We start from the raw sequence: 20616 nt of genomic DNA, 5'->3' as shown, positions 1-20616 counted from the left end.
ACCAGCCAAGGACCATTTTTTTTAATGATGTCCTCATATGGAAAAGCATGGAATTCAATAGGGTGTCCTAACTTTTCACATGACTGTAGCTCCTTCCCTTTTTAGTGCTGTGCTCCTTGTCTTCTGTCCAGAGATTTTCTTACTATAAGGAGAAGAGAGGGTCTGTATTACTTATTATCGGAGAAAGCAAACAGCTAAATTGGATCACGTGTCCCTGTCATTAAGGATGTCTTATTTAAGAAAAGTAACCATAATAAAATTGACCGGTATTCCTTGCGAGGTGTAAAATACTATAATTTATTTTTCACTTTGCAATTTAATGGTTACTTTTCTTAAATGAGACCTCCTGATGACGTGTGCAGCCTTCAAATGCGACCTCCTGAGGATGCAGCCTTCTAAATGAGACGCACCTCATAGGAATGAATGAGAAGTGCTGTAAACTGAATCCCACCTGTTGCAAAAATCAGTGAATTCTCTAATGAAACTGCTTTTTTTTTTTCCGTTGTAAACTTTACAAATAGTTCAATCCAAAAGTGTTGTTTAGTGTAAAACATGCTGAAGATTAGCAGATAAGCTGTCCATTCATTAAATTATAAGCTGTCTCCTCTAAAAAGCTGTTTATTTAGCGTAGCGAAGCCTCTCTTCCATTAACATCCATTGCCAGACCGAAAGCGTTAGCTTTAGCCGTTACGCTTTTCTGACTAATGGTTTCAGGCTTGCCATCTACACTGTAAAAAACAATTTGTTGAGTCAACTTAAAATAATTTGTAACCTGGCTGCCTTAACATTTTAAGTTCAGTTAACTCAAAAAAAGTTTATTCAGCTTGAAATGTTAAATTATACTAAGTGACAACTTAGATATTTGAGTTGAATCAACTTAAAATTTTAAGGCAGCTGGGTTACTTACCTATCTGTTAAGTATAGCAAACACAAATATCTAAGTTGTTACTTAGTACAACTTAACATTTCAAGTTGACTAAACTTATTTTAGTTGACTGAACTTAAAATTTTAAGGCAGCAGGGTAACAAATTATTTTAAGCTGACTCAACAAATTGAGTTTTTTATTTTTTACAGTGTAGTGGCTTTGTTCTGTCTTCCTTTGTACTGTATTTCTGCAGCGTGAAGGTAAGGCCGTATGCATTTTTTAAAGTTTAAAAACGCACCCACAAATGATTTTAAGAGCAACGCTGTCATATGGCTTCAGAAGACTTAAATATTATTCGCTAATTGTATTGTTTTCATGGCATAATCATTTTTAAAAATTTAAATCACATTTAAGAAAATCATCCTGCCTTGTTACATGGTCACCAGCAGGTGGTGCAAAGATCACGCAAAGTTCTGCATTTCATCTTCACAAAATGTATGCCGTTTTTATACAAAATTAACAAGTATAAAGAACTGTAGGTCATCAGTTTGTTTGTGTACATCTAAACCGTTGTATTATACAGCTTTATTTCTTCCCTGAAAACATGAACAATGTGACGAAAGGCTGAAACACCTTTTGATTGTGAACGTCCTAATTTGTAAGTCACTTGGATAAAATCATCTGCTGAATGAATAAATAAATGACACAGCTGTCAGTCATTCAGAGCTCCACTTCTTGTCAAGTTGAAAGAAAAAAGAAAGAAAGAAAAAGAAAGGAAGAATTAGATCATTAATACATTGATTAATACCACTTGCAATTTCTGGACACTGTGGCTGTGTTTGTGATGTTTGCAGAATTATATTTTATGCATTCTCCTTTGTGTTTATAAAGTGCATTTTTAAGGCAAGACAACCCAGGTGAAGAGGACTGAACAAATAAATAAATAAGCAAGCAAGCCAGGTTCAAAATTCTTGTTTCGTTTTGTTGACATTTTAAAGACAGAAAAAATTGCAGTTATTCATTTTTAGAACTCCATCAGAATATACTGTTACTGTCCAAAAAAAAAAAAAAAAAAAAAAAAAAAAAAAAAAGGTAGGTTGGAAAAAAAAATCGTCAAAATATTATTAGGAATAATAATTAAATCACACACACACACACACATACACAAACTATGTAAAATTCAGACAATAACCATAGCAATATCTTCCTTTTACATTTTCATATATACATTCAGCCAACTCAAAATCAAAAGGTTGTCATCTGCTGCGATGAGGGTTGGACTGATTCATATTTGTTATTTAAGAAGGAAGTAAAAAAAAAAAAAAAAAAAAAATCTATGCCCGACTGCTCAATCCGATACAAAACTCTTGCCATCATGAGAGTTTTTTGAAACCTGTCAGCATGACATCAGAGCAAGGCGGACGTAACTCGGACACATTTCTAACCGGCATGCAATCACCAGTGACGGGTTCTGTGCAGATTTTGCTCATCTCAAACAAGCCTAATGATTACTTACTGGTGTGCATAAGAATCGTGTGCGCACATTTGATAAATATAGATTTTGTAGGACAAAAGTTTAAATATTTTCTACACACTGTTGATAAATGAGGGCCCTGGTCAATAGAGCAAAACATCTTTCTCACAAATAAAGTAAAAGAAGTGTCTTTTAAACTGATCTAGAGGTGTTATCCTGTCAAGAAATTTATCCAAAAGTTTAGAGCTGATGTAGAGCTAACATGTTCCTTTTGTTTGAATGCTGATGAAACTGTGGAACACTTATTCTGGTCATGCCGCTACACTCACGAGTTTTGATATGATATTGGTGTTATGGTTAAGTTGAAGATTTTGCCAGAATTTTCTTTACAAATGAGAAACATTATATTTGGGTATTTTGACTCAGACCCCACTAAATAAAATATTTGTTTTAATATAAATTTAATTATTTTCTTGCAAAAAAACTTGCAAATTTTACATTCACAAGTGCAAATTCTCAAACTGTAAACCTGTCTTGGTGGTCTTTCTAAGAGACATGGAAAATTATGTTAATTTGATTTCAGTATCTACTAATAAGAAAGCAACGAAGACTGTTAGAATTTGTTCTGCATGTAGAGTTTTTATGTAGAGAATCTTATGTAAAACAATGGCCCTTTATTGCATTTTATTTTGTTTTTAATTATTATTATTATTATTATTACTATTAATTATTATTATTATTTTATTATTATTTTACTGCTTTATTGTTGTTGTCATTTTCAAGTATCCAGTGTTGTGTCTGAGTCCAGTGTCGAGTCCTAGTTTTTAATCAGTTGAGCAACAATTGAGGTGGGACCTTCAAAAAGTTAAAAAGTTAAAGAGATAATTAAGTGACTAATTAAATGATGATTGTACATTAGTGATGAACACCTGCTGTTATTGACAATCACAGAGGATCAGATGTTGATGTTTTATTGGTTAAAATGATGCCACCATCACAGAGATCAGTGTTTGCTTTAGTTAGGCTCTTGACCTTTTTAGTAATTTAAAGTAATCTGTTTCTAAACAATTCAGAATGATCTTTTGTGCATTGTTTAACCAAACTTTAAAGTAGCATTCAAGCTTGCGGTTTGTCTATCAATCATGATAAATGAATGTCATGAAGTGGTCATTCTTTGGTTTGTTAATTTGTGTTCAGCTTTTACTAAACAGCAAAAAAAAAAAGAAAAGGTCTTTAACAGTGGTGACAATTTATGCGGTGTATCGATGGGAGTTTTTACTATGGTGTTATCCAGCATGCATTGCAGCATGAAGCTTTTTGTTGACTGTCACTTCTTGAGATTCATATGCTGGTTGTTGACGTTTGTGTCTAAACAGTACAGGAGTTAAGATCTTTAAATGCACGCATAACTATCCAAGCTGCACTGTGTTTGCATACTGTAGATTCACAGGCTGATTTATGTGAAACCTATACGCTCAAAAGAAAAAGAAGTAACCGGGCGTGCTCATGATGATTATCATCATGTGAAAACAACACCACCTGCATTGTTACAGAAAAAGCCGGCTGCTCTCGAATTGTTGTGGTACTTTGATTCCACACGTGACAGTCACGTGTCACCATTTCAAGTCACCGTCAAGACTGTTTTATGATTGGCCAGACTCATAGAATGACAATGATCACATGTGCTCACAAATCTGTGTTTCTGTTGCTCATGAAAACGCTTCTGTATTTGACAAATACTGCTCTCGGCTGTTCAGGGCAAACACACCTTTTGATTGTCACCATTGTTGAGATTCAAACACTGATTCTCTCTCTTTGCGTTTAAAAGACACAGTAGCTCAAAATGTTTGTGTTTTTATCATGCTTTTAATATTATATTGTAAAAAATCTGTGCTCTTGTGCACAGAGTATGGTTTACATATGACATTCTCTCTTAATATAGAACTTTTGTTTAATATACAGACGTGTGTGTATATATATATATATATATGTATATGTAGGCAGTAGGCTAAGCACACATGATGTGACATTCCTGTGTTCGTGCCCACACCAGCCCTCACCTAAATATTTGCAGCTGACTGGCGCCAAGGACATACAAATAAAAAACACTCAAGATGAAGCACATGTATCACTTTCAGGTGCGTTCATAATTTTTTTTGGCTGTTGACGCTTAGTTAATTGATAATAATCATATGGTTTCAGTGATTAGCACTATTAAAATACATTAATTGTTTATTTTGTATCAGCCTACATTATGTACATTACATATTATTCCAAATGCCTGCAAAGGGTGCCAAATGCCTAACTGCTGTTTTTACACTTACAGGACGATGAACCCAGCTAACAAAAAAAAGAGAAGGTCCCCAAGACATCCCCTAATTTGCATATATTTATTTATTTATTTATTTTATTGAGCAAAGTGAAACATATAGATTGACAGCAACATCTTGACAGCGGCTTATACGTAAGCTGAAATCAGTCACAGATACATACACACACGTATACACAAATGAGAAAGAAAAAACAAAAGGAGAGGAAAGATAGGAGAAAAAACAAAACCAAACAACAACAACAAAAGACCAAGCTGTAAATGTATGGATGTGGTAGTTTAAACAGGTAGACAGATAGTAATTATTATTAATTCAATTTCTGTGCGATATTTGGTGAGGGGAAAAACAAATAAATAAAAATGAGAGATATAACTGCACTAAGAATTAAGTATACATTGATAAGATATACATAATATTAATAATAATAATAATAATAGTAACATTATAACATTATATAATGTTAGACAGCAGAAAGAGCAACAGATATGATCATTAATATAATGAGCATTTAAGTATATTCTGTTAAAGCTTAGTCACTTCTTGGTTGAGTGACTTCAAAACATTGCGCCATCTACAATCACTAATGCAGGAACAGATCTACTTTCATAGTCAATATATAGATGAAAACAAATCAAATTCCCCTAAATGGCCACTGCTAATATCCCCGAGATATCAGCGCGTAGGGTTTGTCATTCAAACATTTACAGGCTTATTATTTACTCACTATTAGACACATATATCAAGAATCAGCATGAGAATCACAACAACAGTGACCATCAAAAAAGCATGTTGTAGCTAATCAAAACTCATGCATGGCTCCCATCATGCATTGTGGCATGCATAAATTATACTGAACTGTCTTTGCTAAAATATAACTGCTTCAGTGTTGATATGAGTCCACACTCAGTGGACTAGTGTTAAAGTATCACTGGGAATGTTGCTGTAACACAGATTGTCTGTTCATCTCGTTCTCCATTGACCAGAAGAACCAGATCCACAAGTTTCACTTGTTTTATAACGCTGAATCTCTTCTAAAATAAAACAACAGATCAAATATAAAGGCATTCTGAAATATTAATGTGAGATTTAGTTCAAGTACAAAGGTGAACCTGTGAGGAAATCAACCATGTCTTTGTTCTCTCTCACTTTTTCAGTTCTGAAACGCAAAGTGGTTTTAATAAGAAATCAGTACATTGAACTATTCTTACACCTGCATTGGAAATTAAATGCTTTCTTTCAAATATTCCAGTGTTTAAATGTAATACACATATATGTCCTGTTTAATGCTAGCAATGTTTTTATTATTGTTTATTATCTAATACAGTGGTTTTCAAACCGGTCCGGCGAGCCCCCAACACTGCACATTTTGTAGGTCTCTCATATCTGACACACCCATTTCAGGTCTTGCTGTCTCTACTAGTGAACCAATGAGTTGAATCAGGTGTGACAGACTAGGGAGACACAGAAAATGTGTATTGTTGGGGGCGCTCGCAGGACCGGTTTGAAAACCACTGATCAAATAAAACAAAAAACAACAAGATACTAGGAGACAATAAAATATAACAGAGAGAGAGACACACACACTCACACGCATGTTTGTTTCTGTGAATTGTAGGGACTTTCCATAGACTTCTATAGTTTTTATACTGAAAAAACGATATTGTCTATCCCCTAACCCAACCCTAACCCTAAACCTAGCCCTTACAGAAAACATGTTTGCATCGTTACACATTCAGATAAACATCATTTACTATTAATTTTTTAACATTGTGGGGACCGCAGGCCGGTCCCCACCATGTCAAAAATTTCAGGTTTTACTATCCTTGTGGGACATTTGGTCCCCACAATGTAGCAAAAACAAGTACACACACACACACACACACACACATATATATGTATAATAGTATGAATAGCTACATGAATAAATGTAAAGGTAAATGTAATGATAGCATGAGGTGTGCTTTTTAAAGATATGGATTTTTGCACTAAGAGCCTTGAAAATGTGCACTGTTCATGTGGAAATTGCACCAAAGAAAAAAAAAATCATAACATAACAATGTACCCTTACTATTCTTACAGAAAAATATTTATTGCCATCATGCAGGTACAGTGAAACTATATTTAGCTTCTCCACTGTAATTAAAAAGAATAACTACATAAGAACAAACTCAAAGTACAAATGAAAAAAAAAATAAAATAAAATAAGGGACGAATGTCCGTTAAAAGCAAATACCACCCCAGTGACATTTTTTTGAGTGTGTATAAGTTCACAGCACTAGCCCTTCCCTGGTACCACATTCCAACACACTTTTTTGTTAGTGTTCCTTGTGGTACTTTTACCTTGCTATATAGGAATAATTATGTTTACACATGTCCACACATGTAGCAGAATGACAATACAGCTCTACTCAATAATAATGTTTACACTCCTGTTACACACCTGTTCTTATGTTTGTTTGCTTTTTTTTTTTTTTTTGTTTGTTTTGTTTTGTTTTTTTTTTTTGTTTGTTTTTTTTGCTAAACTGAAAACTGCTGGATTTTAGTTCCGTGAGCAAGAATGAATAATCTTCACTAATCCACATTTATCTGATGTAGAAAAATCAAATCAGCTGCATTTCTTCAACTGCATGTCATTTGTGGGAGGGCCTCATTTTCAGAGCCGTACGTCCGTGTTCTTCACTCACAAGCTGACATAAAACAGGAGAACAACAGACTTAGCCATGGCCATGCCGTCCACGGAGAAAACAAATGCACCAGGTAATCAGGAGTTTATGGATATTATTACATTTGTCATATTATGGGTCAGTGGTTTCATGTTTTGAAGGATTTGGAAATTGATCATTTTCTTGTCAGTCTGCAGGTTAAGACAATGTGTATTACTACAGGCTTGTTTTCTTTGGACATCATTCTGTTTGGTAAGTTTGTAAGACATTTTAAAGCAGATGTTAAAATAATGATCAAAAAAAAAAAAAAAAGTGTTGTATTGCTGCCTAACAACAACAAATGTGGCATTAATAAAAAATGAAATATATAATATATATATATATATATATGTATATGTATATTTCTGCCTAACAAGATAACAAAGCTGTGTGGCATTCAAATAGGCAACTGTGTAACTGCTGTAAAGTAGAATTAATAGGTTTTAGCAGGAATCAATTAATTTGTATGTTTGATATTTATGCCTTTCTTTTGGCTGTTTGAAGCATTTGAGATTTTTTTTCTCAGTTTAGGTTTTATTTATTTACAACAGTTCACAGTTGGGTAGTTATTTCAGGGCTAAATACTGTGAAATTACATTATTATTTCCGTTTAGCACACAGGCTTGTCTTGACAGTTCACATTCTCTGTAAACTAAAAAAGACTTCACTGAACAAGCGCTGGGCGTGTCAAACAGAGCACAAGAGAAGAGGAATGCAATAATTTTGCATTTCTCTCCATTTTTTTTTCTTGTTAGACATTAAACGTAGGCTTAAATTTACACATGTAAGACAAGTAAAGTTTGATTTAAATTCTTTCAATCTGGCAGTTTTAACTTTTCCTAAATATTATCACAGGACCTCTGTGTTCACTAAAATATGGTAGGTCATTTGAGGGGGAGTTTTTACTTTACAAATTACAGACATGGCTGATTTGGACAGGACTGAGATCACAGACAAACTCCGTAATTATTATTACATTCTGTATGAATAGGGTTTTAGTTGCAACGTGCTAAATGATTTGTGCGCACGGCACACTTGACTCATGAGTTGTGCTCCATACATGAATGACTCATCAACACTCAAAAACTTCAGCTTTAAATACTTTTATAACTGGTGGTGGGGAAGTGGACGGCATGTTTGACACAGATATATACAAGCAACTTGCTGTTTGTTTTGAACCCAGCCATTTCACAGTTTGTGCATGATTTCGCCAAATGCCTACAAATCTATATAACTTTAGTAGTATTATCCAGAAAGTATGTGTACCTACAATAAACAATAACCATTTGCTCATAGAAATAAATGGAATTGGTGTGAATGATATCTTGGTCCTCTCTCAGGCTCTATGGGTACTGAATGGTGGGATCCACATAAAGCAATTCCAGGCCCCCAGACCGAAACCAGTTCCTCGAAATAACAATTCATCCGCAATATCCGCATCTGACATGGGAATCAGTGATGAGGAGTGGGAAAGACTACAGAAGATTATTGAGTGGCCTGTTCCAGATCAAGAAATCACTCATCTGAATCAGAGCACAAGTCCAGTCCACTCGTCTTTCTCTAACAATCCATCCACAATATCTGCATCTGACATGGGAATCAGTGATGAGGAGTGGAAAAGACTACAGAAGGATATTGAGTGGCCTGGTCCAGATCAAGAAATCACTCATCTGGATCAGAGCACAAGTCCAGTCCACTCGTCTTTCTCTATTGTGGGACTCAAAGAGAGTTACAAAGTGGGAGAAAAGATCTCTGTTGCTATCACAGCCAGAGACCACAACAAGAACCTGAAGCGATATGGAGGAGATTTTTTCAAAGCAAAACTTTTCAATTCAGAGCTAAAGGTGTGTTTATTTTCTGATATATTATTTTTAAAAATACATTTTTGAAGACAAAAACAAAGAAACAAAACAACAACAACAAAAAAACAATATACAGGCATTTGACATGTTAAGTTTAACCTGCAATAACTGTTGATTTATTTGCAAAATATTATGTTTACATTTAAAAGCTTTAAAAATGTCTTTACCAACAGACTTCTGCAGTTTTCTGCACTAAACTTATTATTTTCTGTTGTTCTTAAAGGCGAGTATGTACGGGGAGGTTGTGGATCATCGTAATGGGACTTACTCTGTTGATTTCCTTCTGCCCTGGGAAGGTCAGGCACAAATTTTTGTACGTCTTGAGCACTCCAGTGAGGCTGTGCAGATTATTAAAAAATACAGGGACTCTTCATTCCCACGCACCCACTTTAAAGGCTACTTTAGATCAGGAAAATCCAGGACCCGTGAAGTAGTAGAGTGTAATCTTAAGTGGGGTGAAGATGGAAGTTGGAAGAAAGGCAGATGTTGCTGTGAGTATAAGGATGTAAGAACAGGGACGGTGTGGCAGTGTCAGAGACCGAAGAAACTTTCCTGTGACAAACTGGTTTATCACTCAGGTGGACGTATGGAAAACCCATTAAATCGTTTTCAGCAGCTGTTTTTTTCAAAGTAATTATTCAAAATGAATTTCAGAATAATTGTAGAAACAATTGCAAAACAAACAAACAAAAAAGTTACAGAATGTTCTCTCTCTCTCTCCACAGCAAAGTCACAAGCGTTGCCATTAGAGGAGACACAAACATCACAAATATCCTTCCCAACACTGCAGCCATTGGTATGTTTACATAATAGTCACTATACATTTTGACCAGCTCATTTCCTGATTAGAAAAAAATAAATAAATAAATAAATAAATAAATAAATAAATTTCAAAACAAATACAATTAATAGTTTTTTATTATAGAAAACATCTCAGGTTACGCATGTGACTATGTTTACCTGAGAAGGAAATGAGACACTGCGCCCTCTAGTGGTCACTATGGAAAACACCTTCAGAGTGGCTGGTGACAGCCTATGACATCACTACCGGTGTGACCACAGTATAAAAGGGCGCAGAGAGAACACATCATCCGCTTCTTCATCTGAAGCGTGTGTCCGAGGCATGGCAAGAAAAGACGATGCAGCGTCTCATTCCCTTTTTAGGGAACCATGCTTACAGGCATAACCTGAAATGTTCCCTTATTAAGGAACTCAAACTGCGTCCTTAAGTGGTCACTATGAGGAACAAAATATCCATGCTGCCATGCTGAGAGGAGTGTATGCCAAGCACCATCTCTACCGCGTAACTATAAAAGTTGCCCCATGGACACTTCGGCGGATGTCAGTGACTATATCCCCTTCAGCCAAAGTCCCGCCTATATCTATCTATTTATCTATCTATCTATCTATCTATCTATCACCAACTAATGTTTACAAATGTTAGTTAGCATGCTAGCAGCTTTATGCACTCACTTATGTTGAAAACTGAGATGATTTCACTCCAGAGCTTTCCTTACTCCATGCAGTTGTGGTTGTCAACATTTTATACAGACAGTGTTACTACAAAAATATAAAAAGCAGTCTCCTCCATCTCCACTATCCAACGGACCACAGCAGCTGTTTTGCAGTCGCGCATTGGCTGTTGTGAAAGTACTGACGTAATAATAGCTGTGATCATCCTGATTTAAAATCCTGAATATCAAACATTTTTGATATGATCGGGGCGGACCCGATTTGTGTGAGAGCAGATCGGGAGGTGCAAGATTCGATCTGTGAACGTCTTACATTACCAGATAATCCGTGTTGAACACTGGGACCGATCGAGGTGCTTGACAAGATTTTTGTTCCAATTCTCTGAAAATCCTGTAGTGTGAGCCCGGCTTTAGATGATCTTAAGATGGTCTTAAGAGGTACTAATGAATCATGTTTAGTATACTAAGTACAAAATTAGTGCGTGAAAATGAAGCACTTTACATAAATTATGCAAGTGCACCTTTTTTCATCTGGGTTCAGGCGTCCAGGTTTCACCATATTACCAGACCCTGACCTGTCACCTAGGGGGACTTCATACATCAACCCCTAATTCTCCCAGAGAGGCTAAAGAGGGCATAGTCTCTGAAAGCAACAAGTGCAAGGGAAATTGAAAGGAACCAGCAATAACGCCTTCCACCGTACTTAAGACTGAGATTTCCGAAGGATCTTTCTCTCCAGATCCTTTGAGCTGGCAGCCATATCTGGCTGCTGCCCAGTCCGGAGGTGGGTAGTCCAGGGGTCAGAAAGTAAAAGTCCTGCCATACGTTTATTCCACCCATGAACTCAGCCAGCTGATTTTACTGACCCTTACCAATATGGATTTTAGAAAGTGCACAAGATGCTCTGCGTGTGCACTTATCATAAATATGGATTTTATAAAGCACATAGTGCCATTATAGAGGTCATGAAGAGGCCTAGCTACCTGGTATGACTCCATCATGGAGCTCTGTGAAGTGGAGTACTCAACCTTTTGAGTAAGAGGAGGACATACTCGACTTTGCGCACAACACGACTCCTGAGAGCCTAACAGGGAGGCAAAAACAACCTAATATGCTGCCTACAGAGCTCTGGGTGTGGAGTTCTTGCCTCTCAATTCAAGAGGAGAACTCACATGCTCTGCCTGAGAATGGCAAGTTCATAGACAACCCTCCTGCAGTGAGGGGAGCAGTGCCAAGCTCAAAAGGGCAGCCTTGACTGCACATTGAGGTCCAGTAGCGGAGTTCTTAGTTCTCAGAGGGGCAACTCACATGCTCCATCTGGGACTGGCAGGCTCACAGACAACCTTCCCACAGTGAGGGAAGTACTGACAACCGTAAAGGCAGCCCACCAAGGAGGCAAGTAATAGACAATAATGCTCAACTACACCTGCTCATAGGTGAGGAGCATCAGCTCAACCCGGGGGTGCAAGAGAACCAAGAAGACCATGCAAGGCCTACACCTTGGGCTTAAGAAAACTTAACTGGGGAGGTCTAAAAGACTACAGAAACCCAAGAGGTCACCAAAAAGAGGGAAGAGAGGTTCCATATAAGTGAATATATAAGCAATATCACACAAGTAGACATGAGATATGGCTGTATCTGGCCGAGGTGAGGTGCTCTTGTGCGGCTTCAAAACAGTAATATTTTTAAAATTATAGTGGATTTGGACGTCCGTCATGACATTCCCTGTAAGAAGTACCGCAAGCGGAGTGCTACAGTTACAAATGGTGAAACGGCTGTTGGAGTTCTGTTGGACTATATTACACTCTTTTTAGCCAACCAGATTCGAGAACCAGTAAAAGAAGTTTTATCCGTATAGACAAACAGATATAATCTGAAATCAAATGTAGTTTCAAAAGAATTAATGTAACTACAAAAAATTACATCTGCATGTTTCTTTGCTTTAGGCACAGTGGAGAAATGCAGGTCTGGCCTGACAACACCGGTTCCAGCAGGATTTTATTTGAAAGATGTCTGGAAGTCTTTTGTATGCAACACTCGACAGTTCAGTCCTGCACAAATGGGAAACTGTCTTAAAAACAAGATTGTCTACTTGATGGGAGACTCCACCACAAGGCAGTGGTTTGAGTACTTTGAAAAAATAGTGCCAGGCAAGTATGCCTCAGTTTTCAAGATTCAGTTTAAGACTCAATAGCATGAATATATCATATAAATTAAACAAGGCCCCCAAAAGGATGTGGACACTTAATTTAAAAATGAACATACTGGATGAAAATACCAAAACTGGTGCACTTTTCAGGCAAACTTGCAAAATGTTGTTACGAAAATGGTTTGTAAAGGTGAAGTTGGTTCATAAAAAAAGCTAATGCAGATCTTGTTTACAGATACTACTTTGATATTTTATATCTAATGCAATGACATTGAGACCTGAATATAAATCAGTGCAGGGACAGTTCACTCAGAAATGAGAATTTTCTCATCATTAATTGCACTTTTGGTGTTCCAAAGTTGTATAACTGTCTAAAGCAGGGGTGCTCAAACCTGGTCCTGGAGATCGACTTTCCTGCAGAGTTCAGCTCCAACCCTGACCAAATACACCGGAACCAGCTAATTAGGATCTCAAGGAGCACTTGCTAATTACTGACAGGTGTGTTTGATCAGGGTTGGAACTAAACTCTGCAGGAAAGTCAATCTCCAGGAACAGGTTTGGGCAGCCCTGGTCTAAAGCTATAATTATAATAATAGTTTCATCTATATTTATTAGGCATAAAAACAATGGACCTCCACACTCATCCTGGAGGAGGCCCCCTGATGGCTGTGCAGTTGGAAAATAACACCATTATTCACTGGAGGGTACATGGTGTTCCTTTGCGATTTTCTAGAGTTATGCCTATTATTGACCTGCATTACATCAGCAATGATATTGATGAAATAGCCGGTGGGCCTCATGCAGTCGTTGTCTTCACATATTGTGCTCACCTGGTTTTTCACCCGATAACATTTTACGTGTTTGAAGTGGCCAAAATCCGCCAGTCTGTTCTTGCACTGCTGAGTCGTGCTCCATATACCACCGTCATCATCAAGTCTGGAAACACTACAGGACGAAAGGTATCTTTGCTCACTTTCCAATCCTACTTTGTTTTCAACAAGAAAATATGGTACTTGTTATGGTATTTCTTGTACACGAAAGTGTGCCGTGTTGGGAAAACTTACTTTTCAAAGTAATGCATTACAATAATGCCAAAATCATGGGTTTGACTCCCAGTGAAATTACTATACTTGAACTGATATAAATGTAGTGCTTAAATGCAGATAAAAATGGGCAAACCCATTCCTTTATTTATTCTAGGTAGGTAACTGTCATTTCTTTCTATGCTGGCAGAGGTATATTATTGTTTGTGCAAGCACACTTGGCAATAAAGCTCTTTCTAATTATGATCTGTGTTTTTTTTTTTTTTTTTTTTACAGAGTTTTTTTCAAAGTGATTGGCACATGTTGCAGTTGGACACAGTGATGCGGAAGATGTTCAGTGGTATTGATGGAGTCATCTATATAGATGTCTGGCAGATGACTTCCTGTCACTATCTACCTGAAAACATTCACCCAGGACCTGTTATCATTGCTAATGAAATCGACATGGTGCTCTCATATGTCTGTCCTAACTGAGGCCTGTTCCAAAAAAGTCGATTTGGTTCCAAACAGCAAATGGGAAACTAACCTGCTCAGGGGAAAGATAACTCTGACTCACTGGCATGCTACAATATTATTTGACTTTATTAACCACTATCAGTACAGAAATTAAAGTAAAGGTACAGTAACTTAGTAAAGTAACTAAAACAATCAGCGAATCCCTTTTTAGCGCTGTGCTCCTTGTCTTCTGTCCAGAGATTTTCTTACTATAGGGAGAAGAGTGGGTCTGTATTACTTATTATTGGAAAAAAGTATAACGGCTAAATGGATCACGTGTCCCTCAATAACCAATCACATTACAGCCTTGGCATCATTGAATTTCAGTAAGAGTTGTGCGACACTCAAACGCTGTTTACAGATACCATAGCCTGCGTCCCAATGTGCATGTTTTCCATCATAAATTCTATGTAATAGTAGTAATTTTCAATACTATTTAATTCAATACATTGGGATGCAGGGATAGCTGCGTCTCATTTCAGAGGCTGCATCCTCCGGAGGTCGCATTTGAAGGCTGCACACGTCATTAAGGATGTCTTACTGAAGAAAAGTAACCATGATAAAATTGACCGTTATTCCTTACGAGGTGTAAAATGCTATAATTTCGTTTTTACTTTGCAATTTAATGGTTACTTTTCTTAAATGAGACCTCCCCGATGACGTGTGCAGCCTTCAAATGTGACCTCCGGAGGATGCAGCCTTCATAGGAAGACGCAGCTCATAGGAATGAATGACAAGTGTCGTAAATTGAATCCCACCTATCCCAAAAATCTGTGATTTATCTAATAAAACTGATTTTTTTTCATTGTAAACTCTAAAAATAGTTCAATCCAAAAGTGTTGTTTAGTGTAAAATATGCTGAAGATTAGCAGATAGGCTGTCGATTCAGTAAATGATAAGCTGTCTCCTCTAAAAAGCTGTTTATTTAGCGTAGTGAAGCCTCTCTTCCATTAACATCCATTGCCAGACCGAAAGCGTTAGCTTTAGTCGTTACGCTTTTCCGACAAATGGTTTCAGGCTTGCCATCTAGTGGCTTTGTTCTGTCTTCCTTTGTACTGTATTTCTGCAGTGTGAATGTAAGGTTGTATGTGTTCATGAATGTTTAAAAACGCACCAACAAATGATTTTAAGAGCAATGGCTTCAGAAGACTTTAAATATTACTCGCTAATTGTACCGTTTTATATGGCATTATCATTTTTGGAGATTTAAAATCACATTTAAGATAGAAAATCGTCCTGACATGGTCACCAGCAGGTGGTGCAAAGATCATGCAAAGTGCTGCATTTCATCACTGGGACAGACACAAAATGTATGCCGTTTTCATACAAAATTAATCAGTATAAAGAACTGTAGGTCATCAGTTTTGATTGTGTACCTCTAAACCTGTTGCTCTTTATTATTAATTATTCTTTCATTCTGAAGTACTGAATGAATGACAGAAAACTGTAAACTGCTGTATTATACAGCTTTATTTTCTGCCCTGAAAACATGAACAATGTGACGAAAGGCCGAAACACCTTAACATCTAATCTCGTCATGATCTCCCAGGTTACTCATGATGTGGTCACAGTGTGAGGGTCACAGTGAGCTAAAAGTGTAACCTCACAGCACCCTCAGTGTGTGCTCATACTATGGTGACAATGTGAGGTCAAAGTGCACTCACTGCACAGAGATTAGGTACCCAGCATGAAGCCTTTGAATGTCACCAGATTAAGTTTACTTTGACTGAGTTTACAGCCATTCAAGTTCATTGTGTTCAAGTTAGTCAGAATTTGAAGAATCCTCTCTTTGTAACAAACAAAAGACACCATGTAAATAAAAGATTCACTGTTAGCGTAGAAAGCTTCACTGATTGTAATGTAACTTTGTAAGATCATGATGAACTGAAGTGAGTGACAGATTTTAGTGATTATAAAGTATTTTTCACACTACCCAGATAATATATAATTCTTTCAAAATATATATATATATATATATATATATATATATATATATATATAAGCCTCTAAATCCATCTGACGTATTTCTTTAAAGTGAGAATTTCTTTCTGGCTACTTTGTATAGGTTTCTATGTTTCTATTTTCTATGTTCTGATACTTCTGATTGGGCTGAGGGTGAAATTTGAGTTTGAAGTAAAAGTATTTGATGGACGTAAACTATGTGTCAGGAGCATTCACTCAGTATCATTATCTCATTTTTGACGGGGAAGGCTTTCAGCTGGTTTTGCATCTGAACTCTTCATATATACTGCTGAGAAGACAGCAGCCCCACCCTGTACACTGTAAAAAAACATTTTGTTGAGTCAACTTAAAATAATTTGTAACCTGGCTGCCTTTTACACATTTTAAGGCAGCTGGGTTACTTACCCATCTGTTAAGTTTAGCAAACACAAATGTCTAAGTTGTTACTTAGTACAACTTAACATTTCAAGTTGACTAAACTTATTTTAGTTGACTGAACTTAAAATTTTAAGGCAGCAGAGTAACAAATTATTTTAAGGTGACTCAACAAATTGTGTTTTTTTATTTTTTACAGTGTACATAGAGCAAAGTTTTGGTTATTTTTATTTTATTTATTTTTTTTTTAATTGCAATGAGAGACATTGCTATAGCAATGGATGGGTATATTACTGCGTGTATATATATAAACCCTGATCACCTAATGCGCAGCACAGATTCACACATACGCACTGAAGGCTTTCACAGACACATACTGTATAAGCATATGCACTTGCTGTATGTATTCACATGTTCTAAAAAAAAAAGCACGTAATTACATTGAGGTTTCACAGACTTACAGCAGTCACCACACGTGGTATTACAGAAACACTTTTATTTTAGAGAGAAAATAAAAGATGTTGGGTTGGAACCAGTCACCAGCAGGTGGTGCAAAGAATGCTTAAGTATAAAATGTTCAGTTTATGTAATGTAATTTATGGTCAGTGAGGGTTATTGGTAAAAAAAAAAAAATAAATAAAAAAAACTTTTTAAAAACAATCTGCTTTTTATTCTTTTTTTTTATTATTATTATTTAGCGTTACTAACCAGGACTTGTCAGCAGTTGCTCTTTTGTTGGTTTGATTGCTTCTGTAATCCTAATCTGTAAATTGCTTTAGATGAAAGCGTCTGCCAAATTACTATATGTAAATTTAATACGATTACATATGTGGAATTGTACAAGCAACACAGATGCTGCACTTTTATCACAGTACTGTTTTTTTTTTTTTTTTTTTTTCCACCTTAATCTCAGTTTAACAAAACAATAGTTTAGATTACATTTTACAAAACAGAAAGTCTAAAGTAGCTGTGAAATGTGTGAGTGCATATAAATGTACACACAGATTATCTGATAATGCTTCCTCCATTAAACCCGAAAAACCGCATCCACTGGTTTCACTTGCTTTAAAACACAGAAGCTCTTATGAAATCTTATACAGAAAACAAACCAGAACAATGTCACAATGAAAGCCCAGTGTTATCAAATCAAAGGGCAGTCTGATGAAATATTAATGTGAGGTTTATTTGTAGATCAAGTACAAAGGTAAACCTGTGAAATAGAAAAAGGAAAAAAAAAACAAAAAAAACTCTGAGCTATAGATATAGATCAGGTACAAAGGTGAAACCATGAGGAAACTGCCTTTTATGTAAAAATAAAATCGGAATTCACTCCTGTTTGTCCTGATGTGTAACATTTTATCTCCACCTCTCCTCCATGTGTTTGTTCTCTCTCACTTTTTCAGTTCTGATAAGTTCATAAGAAATCAGTACACTGAACTACATCTGCATTGGAAATTAAATGCTGTCTTTCAAATGTATTATATAAATACTTTTGCCTGTGATATTCCAGTATTCAGATGTAATGCACATATATGCCCAATTCAGTGCTAGCAATATTATTATTTCATCTAATAAAACAGAAAATAACTATTTACTATACACTGTAAATAAATAAATAAATAAATAAAATAAAATAAAATAAAATAAAATAAAATAAAATAAAATAAAATAAAATAACAATGAAATGCTTGGCAGCACAGGGTGCCAATCATTTTCCATTAATGGAAGTAATGTTAAAAACCGTTTCTTTCTTTCTTTCTTTCTTTCTTTCTTTCTTTTATTTAACTGTTACTTTATAGGTATTGTCTGGATTATCATTGTGAAACACTCACTGTAAAACTTTTTTTTTTCAGTCAACAGTTAAATCAGCTAACAACAGCACTATGCAAAAACTAACTATCACTGCATCAACAACTCCACAGCTATTGTCTTTAAATAAAATTATATGCAATATAACAACTTTTTTTTTTTTTTTTTCTTTTTTTTTTGGCCTAGATCCTCTCTCTAGATCACAGCATCTTCACTTAAAACAAACCAGTCTGACTTTATTTCTTTCATACAAAACGTTGTATTGAGAATTAGCAGAGATTTAGATGTTTTATTATAATTAATAAAGTTTAAAGTCACCTTTGTGGAGATAAGTGTTTGCTTTGGCTTCTGACCCTTCAAGGCACTTTCTATATAATGATTAAAAAAGTGGTTTCCTGACTGTCATAATGTCACAAGACTGCTGCAATAAAAAAAAAAAAAAAAAAAAAAAAAAAAAAATCTTAAAAGCTAACATATTCAGAGACCATACTTATGATGTAATCAGTGAATCAAGCTACTACATGATCATTACATCATCATCAATGAGTAACCAGCTTTCCACTCGCAATTTTTACTATAACAAATATACCTTAGAAACAGACAGTTACAGCAACAAGAAAAAAAAAAAAAAAGAAGTTATCAGTCAAAGAATCCCAACTATTCTTATCTCCACAATGGTGACTTCAAAATGTATTATTAAATTTAAAATAAGCATAAAAAAAATTCATAACTTCTATTTATTCTCAATTTAAAAAATATTATTATGTATTATTAATTCATTCATTCATTCATTCATTCAATAATTTTACAGTAAAGGTGTTTGATTGTAATAATTTAGGAAATGCCAGTAAATTAAAAGTGTTGTCAGCTTATTTATATAAGGAGATTTTACTTTCATTTTAAGGTTTTTGTTTGGCACCCTGTGCTGCCAGTCATTTGACCATTTTATTTATTATTATGTATCAAAATGTGAATTACTGTAATTTGTCATGAATGTCATACTTAAAATAACAGCCAAATAGTTAATTCAGAGATCGTTTGGACTGCAAAAGAGTTTTTGACTGCAATAAAAAAAAAAAAAAAAAAAAAAAAAAGCACACATTTATAACAGCAGCATCTCTCTCTCTCTCTCTCTCTCTCTCTCTCTCTCTCTCTCTCTCTCTCTCTCTCTCTTTCCTCTGAATGAACAAATTTTTATTTATTTATGTATGTATTTATTTATTTATAAGATTTTTCACGGGAAAATACTGGTAACCACAGCAAATTTTAGTCCTGCTGATGTTTATTTGCCATTAATTTAAGTTAAATAGACACTCGTTGGACCACACCCACTCCTTGTTATTTTCCATAGTATATCATTGGTTCCTTTTGTTCTCCAGATTTTTTAACCAATAAAACATCAACATCTGTCATTCTCAGTAACAGCAGGTGTTCATCATTAAAGCACCATCATCATTTAAGTAAACACTTAATTAGCTCATTAACTTTAACTCTTCTTTGAAAGTCCCACAGTTGACTAGGACTCAAACTAGGACTTTTGAAAATGTGCACTTTTAATATGGAAATTGCACCAAAAATGGGAAATAAATAAATAAATAAATAATGTATTATTCTCTTAGTGCAGGGGTCACCAAACTTGTTCCTGGAGGGCCGGTGTCCTGCAGGGTTTACCTCCAACTTTCCTCAACACACCTGCCTGGAAGTTTCAAGTGTACCTAGTAAGACCTTGATCAGCTGGTTCAGGTGTGTTTGATTAGGATTGAAGCTAAACTCTGCAGGGACGCCGCGCTCCAGGACTGGGTCTGGTGACCCCTGTCTTAGTGAAATTCCCAGAGTGGGGTAATTGGTTTCATCCATCTCAGAAAAAAAGTTACAAGTTGCAGAAGAATTTTTATTGCCATTATGCAGGTACAGTAAAACTTTATTTAGCTCTATTTATCTATCTCAGCTTCTGCATGTTCTATATGTATATAACATGGAACGAGGTCAATGAACCATAGTCCACTACTGTAATCAACACTTGAAGTGGATTAAAACCTTTCATCAAAGTTGTCCTAAAACAAAAACAATACCTGCT

At 35.6% G+C, this 20616-nt stretch overlaps 1 protein-coding gene across 5 annotated transcripts in view; it reads left to right on the top strand.

Annotated features, from left to right (window-relative positions):
* The window catches only part of LOC127158076 (NXPE family member 3-like), a 62683-nt gene that overhangs the window by 34909 nt on the left and 7158 nt on the right, over positions 1 to 20616 (top strand). The window contains exons 1-8 of one of the 5 annotated variants that reach the window (XM_051101218.1): positions 7309 to 7427; positions 7524 to 7585; positions 8713 to 9216; positions 9458 to 9864; positions 9960 to 10030; positions 12653 to 12856; positions 13471 to 13814; positions 14175 to 17335. The exons of 1 other annotated variant lie outside the window; for it this stretch is intronic. In XM_051101218.1, coding sequence (XP_050957175.1) covers positions 7391 to 7427; positions 7524 to 7585; positions 8713 to 9216; positions 9458 to 9864; positions 9960 to 10030; positions 12653 to 12856; positions 13471 to 13814; positions 14175 to 14372 — 1827 coding nt within the window. In that variant the 5' untranslated portion in view covers positions 7309 to 7390 and the 3' untranslated portion in view covers positions 14373 to 17335. Of the gene's footprint in view, positions 1 to 7308; positions 7428 to 7523; positions 7586 to 8712; positions 9217 to 9457; positions 9865 to 9959; positions 10031 to 12652; positions 12857 to 13470; positions 13815 to 14174; positions 17336 to 20616 lie in introns of those variants that run through there. 3 more of the 5 variants (XM_051101219.1, XM_051101221.1, XM_051101223.1) reach the window with 3 other exon arrangements.

Source organism: Labeo rohita, unplaced genomic scaffold, assembly GCF_022985175.1.
Source record: "Labeo rohita strain BAU-BD-2019 unplaced genomic scaffold, IGBB_LRoh.1.0 scaffold_133, whole genome shotgun sequence".
NCBI classification, from domain to species: domain Eukaryota; kingdom Metazoa; phylum Chordata; class Actinopteri; order Cypriniformes; family Cyprinidae; genus Labeo; species Labeo rohita.
Note: the sequence above shows the minus strand (reverse complement) of the source record. Positions and strands in the feature narration are given on the sequence as shown.